Source organism: Dreissena polymorpha, chromosome 2 (assembly GCF_020536995.1).
Source record: "Dreissena polymorpha isolate Duluth1 chromosome 2, UMN_Dpol_1.0, whole genome shotgun sequence".
In the NCBI taxonomy this organism is placed as follows: Eukaryota; Metazoa; Mollusca; class Bivalvia; order Myida; family Dreissenidae; genus Dreissena; species Dreissena polymorpha.
The window spans coordinates 37673868-37701811 of NC_068356.1; the positions used below are offsets into that span (position 1 = coordinate 37673868).

Below are 27944 nucleotides of genomic sequence, written 5' to 3' on the forward strand. Positions count from 1 at the left end.
TACGAAATGCATGCATAAACTGTCGTTTCATTCTCGTGCATTTTAATCGAGACTTAATCCGTCAGAACGATAATGTATTAAATATATACAGAATACATTGTTATGTGAAAAAGTTTTAGACGTGAACACTACTCATATTGCATATATTCAGAACGAGATTTCACACCTTTAAGGGGTCAATAAATGTCAAAGACTCCTAAATAAATGATCGAAGTACGACTTCATTTAGTATCCCAACATTAAAAATCACTTCATTTATTAAGTGTCGCCATTGTATTTTTTCTGTTATAAATATGAAATTATTTATTTGTAATTGAAATATTTAATAATTTCAATATGTTTATATAAATGAACCGAATACTCGCTTTGATACATATCAACGTTCAACAAATACAAAGACTGTGGTGGTCCTGTAAATATTTATATAAATTCGGTTATCGAAGTTATGCGAAAAAAATTGCGATACAATAGCTCCATACTCATCAATTGTTTCACGTTTATAGAACAAAGGTCCTGAATGAATGATAAAAATAATTAGTAAAGACCGCACTCCGATGTTTGCTAGTCTCCATTAAAATATTCGCACCATACTTCCTGATTATATCATATCAGTTTCAACATCGATAGTTTTTTATGTATTGATATTACGGTGTTAAACAGCATGTAGATTACGCTGATATCACCGCGTACGTACCTATAGACACAGTGGGGTAATCACGGTGATAATGCTGAATGCCATTTAGAACTTATGCATTTAAACTTGCGGTCAGATAATCAGGTCAACGTTTTGTTAAAAGAATTTAGCCGCGTTCTGGGAAAACGGGGTTTAATGCATGTGCGAAATATGTCGACCATGATCAGCCTGCGCAAGACGCAATGGCTAATCAAGGGCGGCACTTTCTGATTTTATTAAAATTTTATTTTAAAGAAAGCCTCTCTTTAACGATAATCTAGTTAAGGCTTTAACTCCATAAAGTGTCATCCCTGATTAGCCCCTATAATCAGGGATGACACTTTCCACACATGCATTAACCCCCATTTTCCCAAAGCGATGCTAATTAAGATTAAATTAAGTCAACAACGTATTGAATTGAAAAAATCAATACAAATCTGAATGCAATCGCAACTATTGAATAACAACAAACTTGAAATACAAATATCATGCATTTGGTTACTGTAAAGAGTTCAATTCAGCCTGTCATACTAATGCTAGCAAAGCGTGTTTAATTTAAATATCTAAATATATATCAGTTACGTAATTGTTTGAGCGTCACTTAAATATAGTCGATCGTAATGGATTTACCCTTATTAAGACATACAGTGTGTTTAATTTTATATAAACAATAATAGCTCGATTATTTCAGTTTGTGAAGTTACAACATACTGCAAACATCACCGTCAAATAGCTCATCAAAATGTCACATTCACTTAGCTTTTATCGCCGTGAAACATATTTTACCACAATTTATTTATGTATCTTTGCTGTCATCAGATACTGCGAATGATCTGCGCATCCTGTATTGCCGTCGGGATTAAAGTATATTTGGACGCTGCATTATAACATACTTATGCAAATCTACCATTTTCTTTTATTCTAGTGTTATAAGTGTGAGCTATACGATGGTGATTAAATATGGAATTTGCTGATGCAATCTTGGTTGATAGCTTGGTTTTCTAGATTTTAGAACGGTTGAAGGTACATAACATACTATACAATAGCATTCACATTTACAATGTTGTCAATAGGGACTAGTTGCAACCATATACTAACCTCTATATCATAAGAGTATATGGACCGGTCACTATTTTTGTATATGGACCGTTCAGGGTTACACGCCACTAAATGTGCACTGAGTTGAAGCGTTTTATTGAACAGCATTGACACTATTTCAGCTTTATCAAGAGTAAAAAAAAACAACTTAATTTAGAATAAACGATACGCTGACCTAATGCCAACGTTAATCCAATTTTTATAACAATGATATTCACTTCCATTTTCTATTCGTCCATCCCTTTATCGAAATGATTTTAATCACACTTTTTTATTTTATACGTATTGCTTCGTTCGATGCCTTAAACAAATAACTTAAGGTTAAAAAAACACGTTCGACATGTACTTAACAGCCAGAGAATTTAGCTCCAACTGGAATGTTTCGTCAGAGGAACTACGTCACATGAAAAATAAAAGTACGGAATGCCGGTATAACACTGTACAATGATAAAGGGGACACTCTTCGGTGTAATATAAAAAATAGTAAACTCCACTTCGGTCCCAATGGCATTATAGTGACCAGCCATGCAGCCAAAAACGGCTTCGGTCCATATACGGTTTGTGGCTGCCTGGCTGGGCACTATATTGCCATAGGGACCTCAGTGGGGTTTACTATTTCTTAAATGTAGGATCTGGCATGAGTTGTCATACAATACCATATTTTTTAAACGAGTTCAGGAATTTTGTTAGTAAGCTTACTAACGAATTTCTGGACGAGTTTAATAAAATATGGTATGAAATAACAACGAGTGTAAGATCTTTTATCAAATGCTTTTAAATGAGCAAATTAAATAAATATTTACGCAAATATAATGATATATGTTGTTTACATTTCGTGTCGTCATTTGACGTTGAAACGTCATTTCAGCAAAATAACAAAATGCGGTTGGTCAATCGAACAAAAACAGGCCAATGAAAACGCATAAAAAGTATATTACACATGTATAAGATAAAAATATTCGTAATTGTTATATTACATGGGAAACAGGGAATGGCATGTGATAAATTGTTATTTCATCATTCATACATTGCTCTTCGTGCTAAATTAATGGTGTCTATTAAGCCGTAACAACAACTAATGAAGTTTCGTGTTTTAACGCATTAATATCTTATTGCAAAAGCATAAACATATCTAGGATAAGGTGTATTCTAACCACATCTTTTTTGCTATTGAACGATCAATTTATAAACTGATGATAAACCTAGATTCAATTATCAACGTGAAGTATATGTGTACCATGTATATACTGGTAGGACGCGTCTTACAAATGTCTGGTTTTCAGCGGATTGCTTATTAAACTCTAGAAGTATCATGTGCGTTGTTTGGTTTTGCAAGTTTGTGCATGTAAATGGTACTTGTCTTTCAGATCTACTTGTTTATGATTTGTTAGCAATAAGTCTAAGTTTATGTTCATCCACCTATATTTTCGTTTCTATTTTTAACATCAACGTGAATAAAATTAAGCTGGGCCTAAATTAAATTTAAACTTTCTAGTAATGGTCCAATAACTCTAAATTGTTATAATGTTTAGTAAATCATGCAACATTTGTGAGTGTTGCCAAATTAAAATATAAGAACATTTATGCCTGTCAGTTCTTTATAAATCAGACACTTCAATGCCGCACTGTCTTAGATGGTTTCAAATGCAAGTGAGGCAGTACGAGATGGGGATGCCATCTAGTTTCCATTATTAGTTTGTTTCCAGAAATATATTTTAGGACTTCCACATTGTGTACATCGTGATGCGTATACAGTCTGCATTAACCACACGTATCCATAACGACACAAAAACTAAACGAACGACATTGTTGCGTTGTGAGTTTCAACGGTATGAACATTGCTCACATTAGCACTTTTAACCTTTAGGATTTATCGTAAATCAGACATTGCATTTCATGTGCCGTTTTATCCGTGTTTCAGTCATTTTAGGATCAATTGGAGCTGATATGTATTATACAATAAATGTTCTATGTAAATACATCTGAAGTGGTGTTGCAATTGAAAAGAAAAACAACAGAAATATTGAAATCATTCTTCTGTTGTTTTTTCATCAAAGTTCCCAATGATCATGACGAAAGGAATTTCATACACTTTAAAGGGCACACCAAATATTCATATCACTTGAGAAAATTATGAATACAAAAAAGAGTATCTTTGGCAGCTTGAAATGCTGCATTTTCTGATGCGATGGACATACAAATGTAAATGGATGTACGTGTCTATTCATATCTATTCATCATGAACAAAATCAGAAAAACCTGAGATAATAAATTCGCACACTGAATTGTAATATAAGAATAAAGATGACACATGTCTAGGTGGTATTGAATTATGGCGACAAGTGTCTCGAAGGTAATAACAAAGTACAGTAACATTGCTTTCCTGTGACTATTTAATACCAGTCTGTAATAAATTTGACAATACGAATGGTTTTACACTAATTAGCGCTTAAAATATGTTAGCATAATTTGCAAATACTGAATAAGATGTCGTCATCCAAACATTTGATTGATACTGACTGGATGGTACTTTTTTAATGCAGTATAAGTTTTGAAGAAAATAATGGTGTCTGACTGCGTGGTATGCATGGTTCAACTGAAAACACAAATGTGTTAAATAAACTAGCAAGTGTCGCCGTACTAAGATAAAATGAAACAAGAGTGAAACAAAAAGTAATAACGTCGTGTTAAAATGACATAATATTCTAAAAAACTCTATATTTATTCAGGCAGACCTTGTGGAAATTCTTTCTTATATAAGCGGTTGTTACAACTGAATACAACATATACTATCAACGCGTTTCTATGTGCACATTTTCCAGTCTTTCATTTCTCTGAACGCGAATCGTAAAGCTTTAAATGTTTCCTGTCATTGGAAAAGGATATACTCAACTATTACTGGTAAACAGCAAAGACTTGACTATATGTCACGATAACGGTCACAAATGGTAGCGATTTTGCATGTGTAATTTGTTTCAAAATAGGATTCCTTTTTGCATTTCATGTGCAATAATTTCCGGATATCGCTCTTCTAATTAATAGAGTGTTTGTGTCTTGCTCCTGTGAATAGTTTATGAATCGTTTGATAAGGATAATTTTGTTTGCATTTCTGATCAGATTTTTAATTACTAGTTAGAATATGTGTCATTTCTTGCGAAAGTCCATTTCATTTCTTGTAAGAGTGTTTTCTAGTTCTTGTGAGAGTGTTTTTCAATTCTTGCAAGAGAGTGTTTTTCAATTCTTTCGAGAGTTTTCTTCATTTCCTGCAATAATGTTCTCTATTTTTTGTAAGAGGTAGTCAGTTAGTTGAGATAGTCAGTTTAAGCTTCATACATGTAAATTCGAACCCCAATTAATCAGCTATAACAGATGGATTACAACTTTTATCTCTTATTCATCACAATTTTACTAATTTGGTTTAAGCATGTAATGCTTACAATTACCGTAAAGGTTAAGTAATGGACGATCTTTCTCTATGATCACCCTGAACTGCGGATTCATGTGTCAATTGTAGGAAATATAATACACACATCCACATTTTCAACAAGATCAAACCCGAGTATCAAATTATCAATCAACGCCTTAAACAGATGTACATGTACTATAAATTAGCATGGACTCTACCTTTCGTTTTCATTTTCAACGCTGAGTGTACTCTGAATATCTTCGGATTCACTATCGCTCTAGGACGATTTATGCAATACTATTTATAGTCAGTTTATTATGATTAGACGATATTAACTGGCGGTTGCATCGTCGAAGAGACATCAACGACAGCATAAATGTTGTTGACTGTGTTGCACTCACGAATACTTAATGAACTGGAGATTGAATTAAAAAGCCGAAAACAATCAGATAAACTGTCACTTTCCGGAAAAATGCATTATACGTCTTCCGATAATATTGATAACCAAACTGTATTTGATACGAAAGACATGAGATAGCTTTTGTATAATTCCACATAAAAAATAATTCATATCAGACATTGAAATAACGAGCTGATGTATTCGTCAATGTTATAATCGAAGTCCGTAACGGGTATTGAAATAGGAGGAATCGTTAAACAAAGACTCCCAGCCAGGATGTCGTATAAAAAGATACAGATGAATGTGTTTTGAGCATGTAGCATAGTAAGATCCGGATGATGAAGTTTTGAGCCTGTCGCATGATAAGATCCGGATGATGAAGTTTTGAGCATGTCGCATGATAAGATCCGGATGATTAAGTTTTGAGCATGTCGCATGACGAGATCCGGATTATAAAGTTTTGAGCATGACGCATCAAAATATGGAAGGTTAACTCTAAAACACTTTCAACATTAACAAGAAAAGACATTCAATAAGAACGTTGTATAAATGTATATATGTGTTTGTGCGTGTGTGTTTTTTTTAATTAAACTATATTAATATTGGTCTAAATGGCGTGACATGTAATAGATGGTACATCAGATTTAAGACTTAATAATCTTATGTCAATCAAGAAATGTTTCATTTTTAAGTGAGTTAGTTTTGTACATCATTGTGTTATGTACTGAACCGCCATTGTGTCTGATAGCAAGATTAACCCATTATAATCAATTAAGAAAGATCATTAAAGCTGATTAAAAAGCCGTTCAACATCAATTGGAATAACAATAACCGCACGATTATTAGACGACTTGTTAAACCCTATTTAATAACTAAAGGCTGAGAGCAAAATCTACGCACAAGGACCTTAATATATGGCATGTATGTGCACTCCTTAAAAGACTCTTTAATTCTGCTTACAAACGCAAACCTAAAACGTGAAATACTGATTGAACATTTTAGCCGATTCAAGGGCGTTACAGGAAAGCAAAATTGTCCTCTACTTGGATACAACTTTGCAGCCATCGATGTGACTGGGTCCGATATGTGCATACTTATACTATTCTGGCAAACAATCAAATGCTCAATATTTTCCCATTATGAAGACATCAAACCTATTTAAAGAATTAAATTATTGACCACTGAATTGAATAAATGTGTAGTTTAATTTTTTTTTCGACTAAATGCCTATTCTAAAGAAGAAGGGAACACAACGTCTGAATCAACTTTTCGGGTCAGGATTTGATGGGGTCGTTAGTTGTGTGTTACATAATTATACAAAAATTGAATGTTCGACTGAATAAGCTTACCAAAGGAAACTATGCAAGTGTAATGGGGGGCGTGGTGTATTTGGGAGGTTAATGTTGTCATTTTATAAGCTCAAAAGCTTCGCCGTGCGTCATTCCATTTGTTTGATAAAAGCGCTTTCTAGACATGTTTGTTATTGAAATGTGGCATTTAGTGTATGAAATAGATATATTAATCTTTCGCACATCTCTAAATGAACAGTCGATATTATAATGATAAATAGCGGCACAATACCCTTATAATTAAGAACGCCCCATTCTGCAATTTTCTTCATATATTTATGATTTGCTTTCATTTCAAGTCACATTTCCCGTGACGTATCACAAAGAGCCTGTATTTAGGTCGCGTCTACAGCTCACGTACGTATGTGGCGTAAATGTGACCCGAAACGCATCGCCTTTACGCATTATTCAATGATACGTTAATATGATACAAATGTCAGGAACGAAAGACGCCATTTCTCGCGAGGGTTTGATTGACCCAGGACACGGTTTCCTTTCTTCGACGGAAGTGACAAGTATTTGTTAGCTGCTAACTTTGTTGACATTTTTTCACACGATGTTCATACAAGACTTCGCTTTGTATATGATTAAAAGATAAAAATGTAATTTTAAAAAGAAATCAACAAATCAATTCTAATTTTTAGCGTTCAAATAAATTATGATAGCGTTATTGTGAAGCCAGGAATGTAATTATCCACGTTTAAGTACATATTACAAAGAAATCTTTCTCTCATGTTTATCAAGCGCAAATTAACGTAATAAATCATATGAATAGTGAATTGTGTGATTATTTATTTACGTGATTGTGTGAGCTGTTGTCTAGACTTGAAAATATAAGTTTTACTTCAATAAGCAATTAATATTCAAAACGAAAACCAGCAGTTCTTGGTTTTTGATATACATGTGACCGTTTCATTTCATATAACATAGTAAACTTTATAGTAACAACATAACATTGCTACTCAATAAAGAGTGACATGGATTGTACTGTATTTGTTTTCAAGATTTATAGCTTTTAAAGGTTTTTAGCATTCGTACGTATCGTTATTCTTAAAAAAAACTATCATTGTGCATGTTCCAACATAGGAAATGTAATACATATAATGGCTAAAGTATTAAACACAGATTTTTGTCAACCATATAAAAAACATCAAAGAAAAATGCCATAATGACTTTCCAACGATCACCGTTTTTGGCAACTCGTTTTTCTTAGTTGTTTTGTCTTCTTTATTGTGTGCTCGTTGAGTCCTTTTTTCACAGCGTTCGTTGAACAACACATTCATTTTAAAGAGATTTTTTGAGAAGCATCTGACAGACGTGTCTAAGAGCTCTAAAAACCTTCAGTCGTTTAGGAAGGAACGGCAGTGATCTGTAAGACAGGCTCAAACGTGTTACCCTATCATGAATGAACATTGCCATTTGCACACATCGTTGCATATATACTGGAAATGCATCCGATATTCTATCCGCGAATTTGTATTTCTTTTATGCGTATTATTAATGGAAAGACGAAAAACATGTTTACATGTTGAACTTTATTTTTATAAGTAGATTCAAAATGATTTTTTTAAGAAATAACAGCGTAAAACTGTTGTCGATGAATGTATTTTTTACATCTATGTCTTTATTTATCTTTCAAGTACACGTTTATGACCTGCTATATATAACATGCATGTGTGTAATAGTATATGGTGATAATAAAATAAAATGTTGAGCACAAAATGTGTGCGAAACATAATATTTGCGTACTAACAAAAGTAAAGTTCCAAATGTTTATTCCGGCATTTCATGACTGTTCACATCGTACTGTAGTATTTCTCAGTGTGCATTTTAATTGCAGAAAGTATTCCGACATGGTATCCATGTCGTTTGGTTTAATGCGTATTCTATCAGTTACATTCGATGTGTAATATTAATCATTTATTGATTAATTAAAATCATTCATTTTTAAATGTTATAGAAGAATGTATTGTGGTGTTCGGTAGGGGTTCGGTTTCTTTATCAAACTGAAACTATTAAATTGGCAAAAATCACGTAGCTATGAGACGTGAACCATAAATATCCCGATATGGTTGAAACGTGTATCTTTTAAATAAAATTGTTTCATTTAACAATTGATTGTTTATTGTTTAAAGTTGTTATTACAAATACACTTTCGTTGTATAAAATATTGTGCGGGATTATTCAAATATACAAATGTGCACCAATAAACGCAAACATTAGTTAAGTTATGCTACAAGGGTAAACGATATCTGAGGAGCAGTTCACGTCTAAAAACTGCGTTTTGATTTATGCATAGCTTTGGTCCTTTTATGCCTAAGCAAAACCTACTCATTATGTCAAAAAAGGTAAAACATTACTCGTATAATGTTTACTGAGAATACTGCTATTGTTATTCCTGTTTACCATAGTAGCGGTTATTTCAGCTGAACATGCGTACTTTAACTCGCAACTTAAGTTCTTAGAAAAGGAGTAAGTGGAGTGTTATACAAGTAAAAAAACAACGACATGATATTATTTTTGTATTTTTAAAGATGATCATGGAAGCAAATTATTAACTCGATATCCGGTGGAATCGGTGAAAAACTAATTATTTTCCGCAATACGTATTTGTATGAATTGTAGAATATGAAACAACTGAATAGGCGTGTTTAAACGTGCCCGTGTTGCTGTTGCCAAACCTAAACACATGTCATTGTGTGCCAAGCAGATGGTCCAAAGACGCGTCACAGCACAGCCCTACCATCATCTCGTTGAATGCTCGTATTGTTTGCTATTAATTTCGCATTCATACCTCGAAGTTTTCGCCCTGGCCCGTGGCCTCGGATCTTTTACCGACTCGACATTCTTGCTTGCATCAAACGCCCCAAAGACTTCTCGAATTTAGCTGTGCTTTAGCCACAGGAAATTGCAAGTTTAGACGCATCACTTAGGATTGCGTGGACTCCAGTAACACCTCGACTTCACCTTGCCTTACCTTTGTTCAGTCGGATATGTAGCAGCGCAGTAATTAATGACCGTCGACGCTGCGCTCAGATGTTCACGAAAGTCCACAACATTCTGGTAACTATCTGTAATCACCACCCTGTGTAAACACTAGCCTCTGGTCACCGAGAGCATATCCTTGTGGTCAAGCATGGTCGTTTGTAGCCTGTACCTCTGTGGTGTACTTATCTGTTAGGAGCCAGAGACTCACCTGGGTTCTGAATTGCAAAGCAATTAATACTTAAAACCGTCACTTTTTAGATCAACCACCGTCAATTAAGTGACACTGTACATACTTCTACATTAATAAAGAAATGTTTAAATATCATTCAACTCTAGAATCTCAAAAAGGGAACTTTATTGAAAAGTTGAGCCACGTTACGTAAATATAGTTGTAAAAAGAAAAATAAGCAAAATTAAAAAAAAGAAACTACACTTTTTAATGGTTATAAAATAAAACAGTAAGTGTTACAGCTTGACATAATCGCTTTGTTACACTATTCCTACCATATAGATACAGTTGAACAGCATTACAACACTCATCGTGCAACATTGAGACCATGGCCCATGAGCTAAGAATGTTATACTTGCGTGGCATACATACCTGGCATTTAAAGAACACTAAAAAATAATCATACTACCTCCCTCTGGTAAAACGGCACCAAATACATGTGCATATAATTTTGTGGTTAAATGAAAATATTGCCTTAACAGACCGCACAGGCTAATAATTAATATGAGACGACACTATCACGTGCATTAAATCGGTTTTCCGGTTAATGCTCATGACCAATTTTTCTATAAACATCAATAAAATCAATACAATGTGTTCTGTTACTTATAAATAAAACAGCAAAAAAAATTATGCAATGTTATTTGACCGATCCATCTGACATTCTGGTATATATAGATCAACAAAATCGGGAAATTAAGTTTGCGTTGAAGTAACCATACAAGGAAGCTGATTGGTGTCGAGAAAAAGTGATACATTGGTTTCAAGTTAGCGGCTTGTTTTTCATAGTATTATTATAGATATAACTTGATAAATTGTTAAAGTAGTGATACTGATTTAACATAAGGTAAATATTCTCGATCAAAATAATATATCGCAGCTAATAAATTGCTTATACGTCGCCATTCGAAATATTCACGCCGTGTATTCATTATCATGCATTGCAATCGATACTATAAACATCAGAACGTTCATGTGTTAGATATGTGCAGAAGACATTGTGTGAAAACAAATTACATGTGGACAAAGTACATATAACATATATTTGTAAAGGTAGGAACAACTTTTAGGGGTCGAAAAATAAAGGAGAAGTCCAAGACATTGATCAAAGTATTATTTTGTTATGGCAAAAAAAAGATATTAAATTTGTTATTGATAATAAACATATGTAATAATTTCTTGAACTATGGTTTCATCAATACAATGAATGTACGTACTTCCACAGATCTAAGTTCAACAAATAAAATGACTACGCTTGTCTTCTAAATATTTATTCTATCGATGGATTGTGAATCAAATGGCGGTATAATAGCTTCATACTTAAACATTGTTTTATAGTTTTTGAACCAGATTCCTAAAGAACTAATAAGCAAAGACCACAAAACGATCTTTGCTCGTCCCCATTAAATTCTTCGTACCATACAAAAACATTTTATCTCACATCATTTTCAACATTGCTAGTTTTATTTTATTTATATATATTATGGTGTAATGTAACCTATGGATTACGTCGATATCAATGTTTTCCTCCTGACCATATAGGCACAGCGTGGTAATAAAACTGATTAAGCTGAACGCCATTTAAACTATATCTAAACTTGCTTCAGGTCGCTGTGTTGTAATTGATTTGAGCCGCTCTCTGAGAAAATGGAGAATAATGTTGAGTGTCGACCCACATTAGCCTGCGAATATCCACTCAGGTTAATCAGGGGCGACATTTTTCCCGTCCCTTCATAACGAAAATCCAATTTAGACGAAAATTGTCATCCCTGGTTAGTCTTTACGCACATGCATTACGTCCGGTTTTCCCAAAGCACGGCTCATTTTGAATGACTGAAGTGATCAATGCATTGAGTTGAACCGACAAAAGACATGGGAATGCATTCGCAAATATTAAATATAAATCATCTTGAAATATAAATATTGTGTAGTTAGTAATTGTTAATATTTCTACTCAGCGTGTAACAAAACAAATAGCTGTAATACAGTGTACTCACTTTTAATATTAATAAATCAGTTACCAAATTGTTTAAGCGTCTCTTAAATCCATGTATAATCAATGGTAACGGATTGACCGTTCTAAAGACGCTATTATCGATTTGAACATTTCAACACTATTATGCGAAGTTGTGCATATGCATGGAACATGTTTTTGATATATTTGAAATCTACTTGTTTTCGAGATAAACGTGTTTGCCTTAAAATTGTGAGCAGTAGATTTTAGCTTATTTTAAATGTCCTTTTACTTTGTATAACACAGAATGTGAATTATGAGGGTTGACTGTGGTGAATGCAGTTGGCTAAGTGCGCCATGCTTGTGTACATAATCGTTAGATTCGATGATACTGTGCCTTATATGTGATGTGTTGAATGTCAGTCAGTATAATTGGCCCACATTATCATAAGAAATGTGATTTGCATGAACATTTGTATTTAAAATTGTAAATTATGAATTATATTTCTCTGTGATAGCTGACAACAAAGTGAATACAATTATGAATTTACATACATTTGTTGTGATATGTTTCTATTATTGATCGTTTAAACCGTGATATCGCATGTAAGGCAATAAAATAAGGAGATAACATCAAGTTGCAGTTATTAGTTTGTAGAAATAGCTTTTAGGACGTGCATATTGTATGTATCGTTCAGCGCATATGCACTGCACAGACCACGCATATCCACACCACAACAAATCCTTAGTCGGACGGCATTGCTGCGTTGCGTGTTGCAACGGTATGGACAACTTTCACGTTGTAAACTTTAACCGATCTTGACCTGAAAGCTTTATCATAATCTATCTATTGCATTAAATGTGCCTTTTATCTGTATTTAAGTCATTTTAGGATCATTTGTAGCAGATATTGCGTCAATAAGAAAATAAATCGTTTGATTTTGTATCGGTTCAACGACCTTTTTTATTTAATTAAATACTTTACAATGTTTTCTTAATTGAATAAATACTTATCTAATCGGGTCATGATTTGTAAGTTAAGCGAAATTGTATTACACTTTTGTATCGTTTTCATCAACACTGACGTAGCTTAACACATTGAGGCAAATAGGGTAACACAGTATACCTAATCTGTATTTAAATCTGATGAATTCTAATAGCTTACATTAGTATTAATTAGTGTCTGGTTATCAACATCAGGTCAATGGGATCCATGACCTAAAGGCCAGTAGATTTTCTCTTGAACAATGATTTGAGAGAGTAAGTCAACTGGGTCAGTCTTAATGATGTGTATTTACCAGTTCATGCGCAATATACATACCATTTTCTGTTCATATACATTTGAAAAGCACATGTCATTAAACAAATCAAATACAGAAATATCGGCATTGTTCTTCTGCTAGACGTGTGCTTTTTTTCACCATTATATCCAACTACAGAATACCAAATTATGATTATTAAGTCAATGTCATCAAATTGTAAAAGTCTACCAAAATATTATGCATTATAAAAGAAAGAGTATCTTTGTCATTTTGATTACCAGCCATTATAAACTAAACTCATTTATGCAAGATTTTGAATAGCTGCATTTTCTGATGCATAACAACGGAAAGTCATTTATATGTGTATTCATATCTATTCACCATGACCGACAATGGAAATCTCAGAGATAATAAAATCGCACACTGAATGGTAATATTAAGAATGAAAATGACACAAGGTGGTTTAAATGATGACGACAATTACACGTAACAGGTAATAACAACGCGCAATAACTTTTTGTAACTATTTAATACCAGTCTGTTATAAATTTATAAATGGTTTTACACTTATTCGCGCTCGCACATTGTGTCAAAATAATTTGGGAAACATCTAAATTAGATGTGGGCATCAACCATTTAATTTATAAATATCGTATTGAACTTATCTATCTTTTTGTGACACTAACCCGATAAAGTCTGTTGATATCACAATCGTGCGCGTATGCTTTATTTTCGAAGGGAAGAATGGTGTCTGACTGCGAACTAATGCCTGGTTCCACTGACAATAAACTTGTGTTACAAAAACAAGAAAAAATGCAGCGGTACTCAGATAAAATGTAGCGTGAGTGACAAACATGTTAATGAGGTCGTGTTAAAATGACATAATATTATAAAATATACGATATTTATTCAAGCAGACTTTTGAGCTCTCGGACGTACATACAGTTTGTAGTAAGCCTTAAATGTTTGCTTTCTTTAGGCCAGTTTTATACTTAACTAGTATTGGTAGGCAGCAAATATTTGACATTAACACGTGGTGATGGTTACAGTTTGTAAAGAAAGAGTGTGCGAAGTTTGTTTCCATACGGCCTTTTTGTCATGACTGCAATCATTTCCAGCGATTTTTATTTTTATTTAAAGAGTTTTGTCTGTAAATGTCTGTTGATATCGAGTTAATCTAAACCATCTCATATCCATAGTTGTACATGATTTGCATTTCATGTGAGAGTGTCTTCATTTGTTATAAGAGTGTTTTTCATTTCTAGTGAGGATGTTTTACTTATGAGAGTATTTTACATTTATTTCTTGCGTGAGTATTTTTCTTTTCTTGCGAGAGTGTTTTTCATTTGTCGTGAAAGCGTTTATTGTTTCATTTTGTGTTAGTGTTTTTCTTTTCTTGTTTGCGTGTTTTCTTTTTTTGTGAATGTGTTTTTCTTTTCTTGTGAGAGTGGTTTTCTTTTCTTGTGAGAGTGTATTTTTTTAATTCTTTTGATTGTTTTTTGTTTTCTTGTGAGATGGTTTTTCATTTGTGATAGACTGTTTTTCATTTCTTGTGAGATGTTTTCCATTTCTTTTAAGGGTGTTTGTATCTCTTGCGATAGTGCTATTTTCTTAATTTCTTGCGATAGTGTTTTTTATTTCTTGCTAGTCAGTTTTCCTTTGTTTCGATAGTGGTTTTTATTTTTTGTGAGAGTATGTTTCATATTTTCGACTGTCATTTTATTTCTTGCGAGAGTGGTTCCAATTTATTGTGAGAGAATTTTTCATTTTTTACGAGAGTGTTTTCGATTTCTTAAGAGAGTGATTTATGTTTATTGCGAGAGTACTTTTCATTTTTTGCGAGAGTGTTTTCCATTCTTTACGAGCGTATTTTATATTTATTGTAATAGAGTGTTCTTTCTTGAGAGAGTGTTTTCATGTTCTTGCGATATTGTTTTTTATTTCTTGAGAGATTTTAGAAAGTCAGCTTAAGCCTCATACATATGAATTACAACCTCAATTCATCAGCCATAACAGATGCATTACAACTTTCATCCCTCATTCACCACAATTAAAGGGACTGTCAACCTCGAATGACGAAAAAAGAAAAGTTCAAAAATACCGTATTTTTTACAATTGTAAGTTTATATTGATAAAAATATAACGAAATAATTTATATCACTCTGAACCTTCCCGAGCCTTCGATGAAAATATAAACTGCATCAAATATTGCGTAGTTATCTCTGATTGAAAGATTATCATCTCCATACAGTAGTGTGCGGAGTGATATATCCGTGTATTGTTTTATAGTTCTTACTTAAGTTAATCTTATAGCTGCATATAATGGGCAGACCAGTAAAAAGTGAGTAGTGTCCTCTATTTTTCCACTTTGACAAAGTGGCGATGGAACCAGATTTTCATCAAATAAATGTTTATTAAGAGAACTAGAACTAGTTCTAAGACGTGTGTGCAAAACTTGCTGTCTTCGCTTACCATAATAGAACAACGGATTACTACGAGGTTTGTTAAGATTCAGGGCCTTTTTAAAATCAGATATGTAATCAACAAGTTTTGCTTCGTCTGGAAGTGAATTCCAAGCAGCAATTGTTGAGGGCAAGAAGGAATGTTTGTACAGAGAAGTCCTAGTCCGAGCACCATCTAAGTGGGATGAGTTACGCAATGATCTTGTATATCGCTCGTCAACTGATTGTGGGGACAGTGAGGATAAATATTCTGGACTAAGACCTTTGACCACTTAAAAGAAAAAAATGAGTTTGTGTTTGGACCTTCTTGTACCAAGTGTTTCCTAGCCAATTTCGTTAGAAAGTAAATCTAAGGACACAAGTCGGGTACAGCCGGAAACAATGCGGGCAGCTTCAGTTTGAATTTTATCTAACTCATTTATTTCATATATTGTACAAATATCACAAACAACATCTGTATATTCTAGAAAAGGTCGAATAAACGTGGAATATGTTGTTTCAAGTGATCTTCGGTCAAGGCGAAAACGAAGCCGTTTGAGAAAGTTGACACGTGACCAGGCCTTTAATTTAATACACCCAATGTGTTGATGCCAGCTTCCATCATTTGACAGAATAACGCCTAAATTTGTGTGACTATTCACTGCGGGAATCGGAGTATCGTACATATTGATAGGAGTATGATAGGGTTTGTCCCTCTTACGCGATCTAACAAGTGATTCTGACTTCAATGGATTGAATTTTACCAACCATGTATCGGCCCATTTTGCAATTTTGTCTATATCGCGCTCTAAAACAGTGGTTGTAATTAGGACAGTCAACAACGACGAATAAACTAGTGTTGTCTGCAAATAAGTTTAAATGAGCTTGAATGTCATTTACAATGTCATTTATATATACAAGAAATAACAGGGGACCAAGAATGGAGCCTTGTGGAACTCCAGCCTTGATTTCGGCTAGAGAAGATGAGGCCCCGGGAACCACTACCCTTTGGCGCCTTTGATACAGATAGTTAGTAAACCAGTTCAAAAGTTTATCTTTGATACCGGCGCGTTTCAGTATTTATATAAGGCCACTATGCCAGACTTTGTCGAATGCTTAAATATTTATTTAATTACATATTTTATAAACGAAAGCAAACACAGTTTCATTGTTCTGCTATTTTCCGATTTTAAAAAGGTAATTATCAGACGCATACGTCAAAATCAACTTTTTCGGACATGATATGATGGAAACGAAGTTGGTGTATAGCATAATTATACAAAAGCTGAATGTCCGACTGAATTAGCTGACCAAAGGAAACTAAATGTGCGAGATGTGGCGTTGGTTTGGAGTTAATATTGTAATTTTAAACGCTCAAAATCTACGCCACGTGTTTAATCATTTGTTTGTAGTAGAAATGTATGCGATTTCAATTTGGCATTAATATTTGATATTGATGATTGAAGCATTTGCACACCTTTGATTGGACAACCGATATCATTTTAATGCATTAACCAAATTGTCCAAACAATTTATCAGCACTATTAACTATTCTGTGTTCTTCAGTAATTTATGCTTCGCTTTTATTTTGAATCACATTTTTGTGACGTAACACAAAAAAAGTGCGTATTTAGGTCGCGTCCACAGTTCACGTAAGTATGTTGCTTTCGCACTTACGCATTATTGCATGATACGGTAATATGATACGACTGTCAGAAACGCGAGACGCCATTGCTCGCCTTGCTGTGATCGACCCAGGGCACGGTTTCCTTTCTCTGAAAGAAAGTGACAAGGGCTTGTTAGCTTCTAACTTTGTTTACATTTGTTCACAAGATGTTTATTCAAGAATGTGCTTTGTACCTGATTACACTATAAACTAGTTATTTAGAAAATTCAATTTATCAATTAAAACTTTGTGTGGTCGGAGTAATTTGTATATTAAGTGGATAATTACATTCCCGGCCTTACTAAACCGTTTTCATAAATTACTTGAAAATTATTTTGTCTGGTTCGTCAACCGCAGTTTCAGTTATCAATCATATAGATACGGATTGTGCTATCCATTTATATCGTTAGAGTGTGAGCTGGTTTCTATTTAATAGATTCACTTCAATAAATAGTTCATTATACATAAAGGTATACCAACAGTCCCTTATATGCATGTGACCTTTGCATTTCATATAATAAATTGAACTTTATAGTTACAACAAAATATTGCTACTTTATAAAGAGTGGTATTGAGGGCACATTATTAGTTCATAATCCGACAAATGAAGGCTTTTCAACGCAGATGTTTGTAAACCATATATATATACATCAATAAAAATGTTTTAATGACTTTACGTAATACATTTGTGCACGTTTTTGCTGCTTTGTTTTGTCTTAGTTTATTCTGTGGTTGACCCGTTGCACTGAGACGTGTATTGCACGCGTTCCTGTAGCAACACGTCCATGTAAAAGCGATTTATTGAGAGATATCCAACACACGTCTCTAAGCTTTATCAACCTTCAGTCATCTACGATGACATGATGTGATTTTGTCAGCCCCCCCCCCCCCGCTCCCCCCCCTCCTCAAACGTTCCGCCCTCTAATTATTGAGCATTGCCATTTGTAAAAATCGTTCTATATGTACTGGAGTTTTTTGTTTTCCTCCAAATGTAATATTCAGGTACTGAATAAAGTTCGCAGTTGCCATCGTTTAATCCCATTTTTCTTTGGTTTTCACAGCTTACAGTAGTATTTTTACTGAGCACTTTTATGGCAGACGGAAGTCTGTAGTGGTATCAATGTCGTTTGTTTTAATGCGTATTTAATCTGTGACATTCTCTATTGGTAAACATGAATAATGTATAATTTAAATTCTATAGAAACACATGTATTTGGCAATTTTTTAGTGCTACTTAAGTTTAAATTCCTTAAGATATTTTGTTGCAAATTTCAAGCAATTTTAGCCCTAAAAAAGCACATCAAAACCACAATGTAAAAGAAAGGTTGAACACTTGAAATGTATTGATGTAATAGTTGTTGATGCTTAAGCTTGTAAAAAGCCTCCTCTTTTGGTAAAAGCTCGACATAATGCCTGAACATAAAAAGAGTCGTCCTAGGTAGAATGTGCAATCAGCCCGGGTTTATGTGGGGCGATCATTTCCACTTAAACTTGAATTTCATATAGAAGGTAATTCATTTTAACGAAAATTCCATGAAATCAGTGTGTCAGCGGACTGCATTGGCTAATCTACAAGCACGCGGTTTTCCATGAGCATGTCTCATATATTTGCATAAGTTAATGGCCGGAATAAAAAACAAGGGTCATAATTTTTGTGTACAATTTCTAATTCAAGTGAGCATTTTAATCAGTATTTTACCAAAGTAAGTATTTTCCAAAGTGTGTTATGTTATTTGATGACAAGGAAAAATTATTATAACCTCACTCCCTCGCTCTAAATATTGTAGACGCAGTTAGCGTAACGAATACTGAGCTGGTGTATGGTGTCGACTCGCTCTAAATATTGTAGACGCAGTTAGCGTAACGGATACTGAGATGGTGTATGGTGTCGACTCGCTCTAATATTGTAGACTCAATTAGCGTAACGGATACTGAGCTGGTGTATGGTGTCGACTCGCTCTAAATATTGTAGACGCAGTTAGCGTAACGGACACTGAGCTGGTGTATGGTGTCGAAATTTAATGTTATATCTCTATATTAGACAGAAGACACACTACCAGCAAAGGTTACATACAAGAAGATAGCATGAATATACCAGCACAAGGTCGACTCGAAGCATGTCGCAGCTTACAAAAGTTGGCGCCTTTGGTACTTGACCTGTAAACTTGGAGAACATAGTTCGAGACCCTACCAGTGTACAGATCCTTATCTGAGACTTCTTCAACACACGGCGCCAAGTCTACCATTCTAATTGAGCATAGCGTGATTACGTTCAAGTCCTTATTGTTTCAGAAAATGGATTAGTTGGTTAACCTGCGCCAGTAAAACTGACCAAATTCATAAAAATGCGTTTTGTGATACTTATTCCGTATCATGATTGCCACTGAAAGATTTTATCATTCATGATAGACACTGATATCTGCCCGATATAGCCCTGCGTGGGGGCACTGTCTCATGACTGCGACACGTCGATACCCAAACCATGGGAAACAAAAAGAACATTACAGCATGATAGGGATCTGATTGTGTGTGCCCATAAATCAAGATGGTACAGCTTACTACAGGTAGATGACGATGATCTGCCGATCACTTTATATGAATTTGTTTTCTATGATAGCGCGTTGAGAATGTATAAGCGGGATGAAGGAATAGCATACTAAATTTCCGTAAAAACAGTTGATGAAATTTAACCGGTAGATACGTTATTTTTATTGACGTGTCCTACAAAACAAAACGTTTCCATTGTGAATAAAATATTTACAATTAGTTCAATGTTTGCCTTGAACAACTACACCAGTGTCCAACGAAGGCTGCACATGGCAGCACTGTTTCAACATCGTCCAACTTCCTTTTTTATTATAAAACTTAAACTGAAACTATAGAATTGGCGGAAAAAAAAACAGATAGCTCTGACTCGTGAAACATAAGTTTTACAAACTTGGTTGAAACGTTTACCTTGTAAATACATTATTATGTGAACACGGATTGTTACTTGTATTGATCAATTACTGAAATATATACGGTATCAATAAAAATAAATTTTATGCTGAGACAATATTCTTCATTAAGAAAAAGTAGATAATCTGAAAAGGCAATCATTACTAAAATTTATACTAGAAAAAGAGCGTTATTTGAGTAGCAGTTTCCGAGTAAAAAGCTTGTTTGATGAGTCGTGTTTATGCTTGAGGTTCACCTAATTTTTATGCCACGTAAAAAGTAAATCACTTTGTGCAGCATTCTTACTGAAACTATTTTAAATCGGATGTATCGTAGTAGCGATTGTATACACTGAATATGCGTACAATAACTCGCAACTTACGTTCAAATGGCAGACATGAAAGATGTAAAGATTATCATATACGCAGAATATAAAGTCGATATGCGTATAGTATGGGGGATCCGGTAAACTACTAGTATACTTTGTGTATGAAAAAATGGTCAAACGGAATAGGCGTGTTTTTAACCTGCCCTTGTTACAATTGCCAAACCTTTTCAAAGGTCATGGCGGGCCATGAAGAGCGTCCAAAGAAACGTCAGATCACAGCCCTACCATCATCTCGTTGAATGCAATAGCTGTTTGCTATTAATTGTACATGTTGTCCATCAAATTTGCGCCCTGGCCCATGGCCGCTGATCTTATATAGACTCGACATTCCGGCTTGCATTAAACGCCCCATAGACTGTCGAATATAGTTCTGTTTTATCCCCCGGGGAATCGCGAACCGAGACGCATCACTTAGAATTGCGTTAGTACGGTAACACCTCGAGTTGAACCTGCCTCACCTGTGTTAAGTCGTTTCTGTAGCAGCGCAGTAACTAATGACATTCGACGCTGCGCTCAGATGTTCACGAAAGTCCATAACTTGCTCGTAAATATCTGTAATAACCACCATGTGTAAACACCAGCCTCTGGTCAACGAGAGCATATCCTTGTGGTCAAGCATGGTCCTTTGTAGCCTGTACCTCTGTCGTGTGCTTATCTGCTGGAAGCCCAAGAATCACATGTGTTCTGAATCGTTATTCCATTTATACCTACAACCGACTTTGTTGATCAACCACCGTCAATTACGTGAGAGTATACGAACATCTACATTGATACAGAGATGTTTACTAATTATTTGACTGCAGAGTTTGAATACGGTTATTGAAATTATAATGTTGAGCCACGTTAATCTAGTTTTGAAAAGAAAGATCGGCAAGATGTAAATGTTCTGTTAAAATTCCATCTTAAATTAATATAAACTACAACACGAGTGTTACATATTGACATCATCTAATTGTTGGACTACCCTTTGCGTATAGGTCAATTAAACAGCATGCATTATAACACGGATCTTGTATAACATACCGGTAATGTTAAACTGCATTATAACAGGCATTTTGCATTTTACATCGGTTAACAAATATTATAACGCAAAATTTGTATTAATTATCGATCAAGTTTGACAACATAATAATGTACATATTGCATTATATTTAAATAAATTTAAACTACATTACAATATGCATTTTGCCATACATATCGGTCAAGTATACGCATTATAACACATATCTTGAACTGCACATCGATCAAGTTAAACAACATTTTTAAACGTATCTTGAATTACATATATGTATAGTGTAAGTTCATTTTAGCACACAATTTGCAGTATATATGGATCAAGTTAAACGACATTACCCAAATGCATTTATGCGCAATATCTATTTCTCTATAAACATCAATCATATTAACAAACCATGTTCCGTTATCTAAGAAATGACAGCAGAAAATGGTTGAAAGGTGATAGATATTTGACTGATCCATCTGATATGTAGATGTACACAATCAGGAGGTACGCTTTCCTTGAGAAGCCAAACTAGGGAGCTCAGTGACATCGTGCAAACGTTATACCACATACATGGGTCGCGTTCTGAGAAAACTGGGCATAATGCATGTGCGTAAAGTGTCGTCCCAGATTAGCCTGTGCAGTTCGCACAGGCTAATCAGGGACGACACTTTCCGCTTTTATGGTATTTTTTGTTAAAAGGAAGTACCTTCATACCGAAAATCTTATTTAGGCGGAAAGTGTCGTCCCTGATTAGCCTGTGCGGACTGCACATCTAATCTGGGACGACACTTTACGCACAGGCATTATGCCCAGTTTTCTCAGAACAAGGCTCAATGGATTGTCAAGGAGGCGGTTATTTTACTCAGTTAAATTAGAGATATAACTTCAGTAATAATCAGTTGAAATCATGAGATTGAAATAACATTTATACACGCTATCAAATGAACATATCGCAGCTAATTAATTGTTTGCGTCAACATGAGAATATAAGAAGCATTCGCTTAGAGGAGGTTATTTAAGTCGACTACAGTTCGCCCTACGAAATGCATACATAAGCCGCGGTGTCATTCTTATGGATTGTAGACGAGACTCATCAGAACTTAAATGCATTAAATAAGTGCAGATGACATCCTTATGTGAAACAGTTTTAAATGGTGGTCACAATTCATACTGCACATAAAGGGAGTGAAACCTTTCAGGGGTCAATACATGTAGGGGACGCTTTTAAAATGCTGAAAGTACGACTGTTTGGAGTATCCCTTTAGTGAATTGCACGTCTTTGTTTATGGTGGCTATTTTGTACTTTTGTATTTTGGTATGACATCGATAATAAATAAGTTATTGTGTTTTTTAAACATATTTTATTTCCAAAATAGTTGCACAACTACAGAACATATATAGAAATACAACTGTTTTGAAAAAAGGGTAGGACCTAAAGTTCTAACAACATTATTGGTGGTCTTTCCCTGTTGTGTTATTTACATTGCATATATTCGTGACGTTATTGTGTATTGTAATATGTAACAATTTCGTTAAAAAATGTTTAAATTGATAAAGCGTTCATCGAATACATTGACTGAGTTGATCTTCAAAATATTTACATAAAGTCGGTTATCGATGTAAGCGAATGAAATCAAGGTACAATAGCTTCATACTCAGCAATTGTTTTACGGTACTCAAACCCGGGTCCGGAATGTAGGAAAAATATTAATTAGCAAAGACCACACATAGATGTTTGCTTGTCTCCATTTAGATCTTCGCACCATACCACCTGATTATCTCATATCATGTTCAACATCGATAGGTATAGTTTTATTTATTGATATTAAGGTGTAAAGTAACATATGGATTACGTCGATATCGCAGAGGAATTCAGTAACCTATTTGCACAGTGCGTTACTAAATCCGATAAATGCCATTTAGAATTTTTACATTTACATTTTGATTCAGGCCAGTTTAATTGAGGTCGACGTCTGGCGAAACCGGGCTTAATGCGTGTGCTGAAAGTGTCGTCCCAAACTAGCCTGTTCAGCCAGCACAGGCTACACTTCCCTCAAAAACTATATTGTCGTTTAAATTAGACCTTACTTAAGCGAAAACTACCATTAAAGCGCAAAGTGACGTATCAGAGTTCACTATGCGGACTGCACATGCTTATCTTGGATATTTTACGCATATGAATATCAACAAGCTTGAATTACAACTAGTGTGCATACAGCTACTGTAAAGATTTCTATTCGGCATGTTATAATACAAATAGTAATAATACAGTTTGCTCAATTTAAACATTAATAATCAGTCACGAAATTGTTTGAGCGTCACTTGAATTTGGTCGATGGTAACGGATTGACCCTTATTAAAACAGACCGTGTGTCACATTATTTTGAACATTTATAGCTCGATTATTTCGGTTTATGAAGTTACAACATACTGCAAACATACCCGTCAAATATCTCATCAAAATGTCACATTCACTTAGCTATTATCGCTGTGAAACATATTTCATCACTATTTATATATGTATCTTCAGTGACATCAGATACTGCGAATGGTGTCTGCACCCTGTCTTGCCGTCGGGCTTAAGCGATATTTTGACGCTTACTTATGCAAATCTACCATTTTCTTACATTCTAGTGTTATAGGTGTGAGATATACGATCACAGTAACATCATACCGGTGAATACAATATGGCATTTTCAAACGCAGTGTAGGTTGATATCTTTGGAGTTTTTTGTTGTTTTTTTTGTAGGACTGGTTGCACATTATACAATTTCCAATAGCATTCACATTTTGCGGTAGTCAAATTGGGGATTTTCGGCAACCATTCAACAAATACTATGTCATACCATTGTTAATAAATAATTTATACATCGTTATGTATGCTTACTTTATTGCCTATATAACCGTAATAACATCTGATGACATTTCGTCTTGTAAATGTATTAATATGTGAATGCAATTTTAGAATAAGCATATCTATGTTTAGGTGCATTATATATACCTCTTTCTCGCTATTTACCAATCAATTAATAAACATATGATAAAGTATGATGCTATTATCAAGGTAAAATGCATTTAAATGTATACAATTGACGCTTATTTAACTGTTGAAGAATTATGTATATTATATGTGTTTGCATGAATAGTACTTGTTTTTGAGATTAACTCATTTTCAAGTTAAACGAGTTTCGTTAATCTTGTTTTCAGTATGATTTTGCTTACTTCATCGTCCGTTTTTGCTTGGTGCTCCACAGACTGTGAACTATGTACAGTTAACTGAGTGCGTTAATAGTACGAACGGACTCCGACGGTTGGTTTAGTAAGTAGTGACCACGGAATGCGTTCAAATATTTATATAATTCAAGTCCTGTTTGTGTTTGACCCTGTGGAATCAATTGTTTAACCGGAGTGACGTCTGCGCCATTAAATTAGGGTCACCAACGTTCTTGTTTTCATAACTGTCGGTGTACTGTACGTACTCGACAAACATCCACCAAAATCTGTTGTTGTGCTTCCGAACACGTTTACGGAAACACATGCCATCGCTGAAATATTATTTTTTACTGGACTAAAAAGTATGCATTGAATTATATGCCAAAATGCGTTGTAAGTAACACAAGGACGTATAATCCATTCTGAGATGTCATTGAAATACATCCCAGCCTTCTGCACCGTTCAAACGCAGATTTTCTAGATAATAATATGAGCCTCGGTCCGAGAAAACGGGGCTTAATGCTTGTGCGTAAAGTGTCATCGCAGATTACCATGTGAAATCCGCTCAGGCTTATCATGTACGCAACTTTTGCGCCTTATCTAGATTTTCTCTAAAAGACACTTTTTTCAACGAAAAATACCATCCTTGAACCGGCTAGCCTGGCACGGCACTTTCCCAAATGCATTAAACACCGTTTTCCCAAACCCTGGCTCACTATAGGTCACGTCATGTCTGGTTTCTGTTTCAGTCCTGGAATGAGGGTGTGGCACTTGCGGCCTCCGAGTGGGGAACCAGGTGCGAGTACGTCAGTCGCCCTGACAACCAGTGGGGTCAGAACATGGACTATTTCCGTGGAAACGACTACCACAAGGCGCCCGTGGAGCTGTTCCGGAGAAGCTTCCGTGCGTGGACCAACGAGACGATGCATTACGACTACCGACGCTACCAGTACTGTGGTAGCAAGAACGTCTGTTCCTATGTACAGGTCAGTATCGTATGCTGCAGCGACGGCATGGGAAAACTGGACTTGATACACGTGCGTCCCAGATAAGCCTGTGCAATCCACACATTCTAATCTGGAACGACACTTTCCTCCTAATCTGGATTTAGCTAAATGGAGACTTCCTTTAAACTAAAAATATGACAAACGCGGAAAGTGTCGTCCCTGATCAACATAGCGGACAGCACAGGTTGGGACGACACTTGACGCACAGGCATTCAGTCCAGTTTGTACATAAGGAGGCTCGAATATCGAGTGTGTCTCGTGTTATGATAATTGTGTCTTGTTCTGAGAAAACTGTGCTTAATTCACGTGCGTAAAGTGTCGTCCCAGATTAGCCTGTGCAGTCCGCACAGGCTAATCAGGGACGACACTTTCCGCTTTTATGGTATTTTTAGTTTGAAGGAAGTCCCTCCTTACCGAATATCAAGTTTAGGCGGAAAGTGTCGTCCCTGATTAGCCTGTGCGGACTGCACAGGCTAATCTGGGACGCCCCTTTACGCACATGCATTAAGCCCAGTTTTCTCAGAACAAGTCTCATATATTTGTCCTAAGTTGCTCTTTAATAGTGGGCGTTTTACAGTTGACATCTTGCTATGGGCTGTAACGTAGCCTTCATTGAAACAATTGACCCATTTAATGCATATGTTCTTTGAAACTGTCATATACATGCAAACATTAAAAGGATTTATCTACATTTATATTTCATACACAGTATCAGAATTTCGTTTTTAAAGCAACAATAAGTGGAAGATCAGTATAAAATCAAACTTGGCGGATGCTTTTTTTTATTTTAGGATTCTTTTAAATTTTGTAAAGAAATGTTTCCAATTTCGAATATATTGTGTACGCTGTCGTGTATAACTGAGCAAAGAACAAGGTACATCAATCTCATGGCGTACGTATTTAAAGTAAACATATGGCATTAAGTTATTTCTTTCATAGCTAAATAAATGTGCTTACACATTGTTATTTATCTGTGGCGAAAGGGCGGCGTGATGTGAAATGTTACCAGAATTGTATCAATTTTGTATCGGGCCTTGTCGGGGAGTTACCAACATACGGGAATTTTGACACATTGGCGATGATGTGTAGTCGTTTATGGGAAATAATAAGTATCGTAGGTCTTGAATCTGTGATTTATGTAAATGCACCTAGCACTTTTACCGCTAATTCTGCTTACGTATGACATGACTTGGAAAACGCTTGCTGGAAATTGCAAACGTTATTTGGGCACATTTACTCGCAAGCGTAAACTTTCTCGAATAAGAAATAAATGCGTAAACTTGTTCGAATTAGAAAGACATTTTCCGATGTGCTGTTTGATTTTAAAAACACGGCGTGAATCACTTTTTATTTCATCCGTAGCGCTTACAAACAACACGACATGAAATACATACATGTTTCTCGAAAATTTATATGAATGGGGGTTAAATGCATGTGCATATAGTGTCGTCCAAGCGTAGCCTGTGCATTCTGCACAAGCTAATCAGGGACGACACTTTCCGCCTAAACTAGATTTTTTCGAAGAAGAGGCTTTCTTTAAACATAAAATATCATAAAAGCGGAAAGTTACGTCCCTGATTACAGAGTACAGAAGACGAATGTTCTTTGCAAGCTGCTTCAGACTGCAGTGATAACGGACCCGCGTCATGTGAAAATGCCATAATAATTAATATTAATCACACATTTTGGCAAGGAGTTACTCGGTCCATAAACGAGACCATGAGACATTTCTTCATATATTGTTTCCATGTTAGAACCGATGATAAAGAACTCGGTGACACGGTTTAATTGCCGTCGGTGCATCGGCGACTATAAATTACCGGGCCGATGTCGGTCTGACACAGGTAGGGCGGGGTGGGGCGAGATATGCATTACGAGACGCTATGTGACACACATTAATCTTGCCGTGGCGCTCCACAGGTGCTCGTCG

General features: G+C 35.1%; 1 protein-coding gene across 1 annotated transcript in view; it reads left to right on the plus strand.

Annotated features, from left to right (window-relative positions):
* Positions 1-27944, plus strand: part of LOC127866651 (trichohyalin-like) — an 80942-nt gene that overhangs the window by 21666 nt on the left and 31332 nt on the right. Inside the window, exon 2 of the mRNA XM_052407357.1 lies at positions 25757-25993. Coding sequence (XP_052263317.1) covers positions 25757-25993 — 237 coding nt within the window. The remainder of the gene's footprint in view (positions 1-25756; positions 25994-27944) is intronic.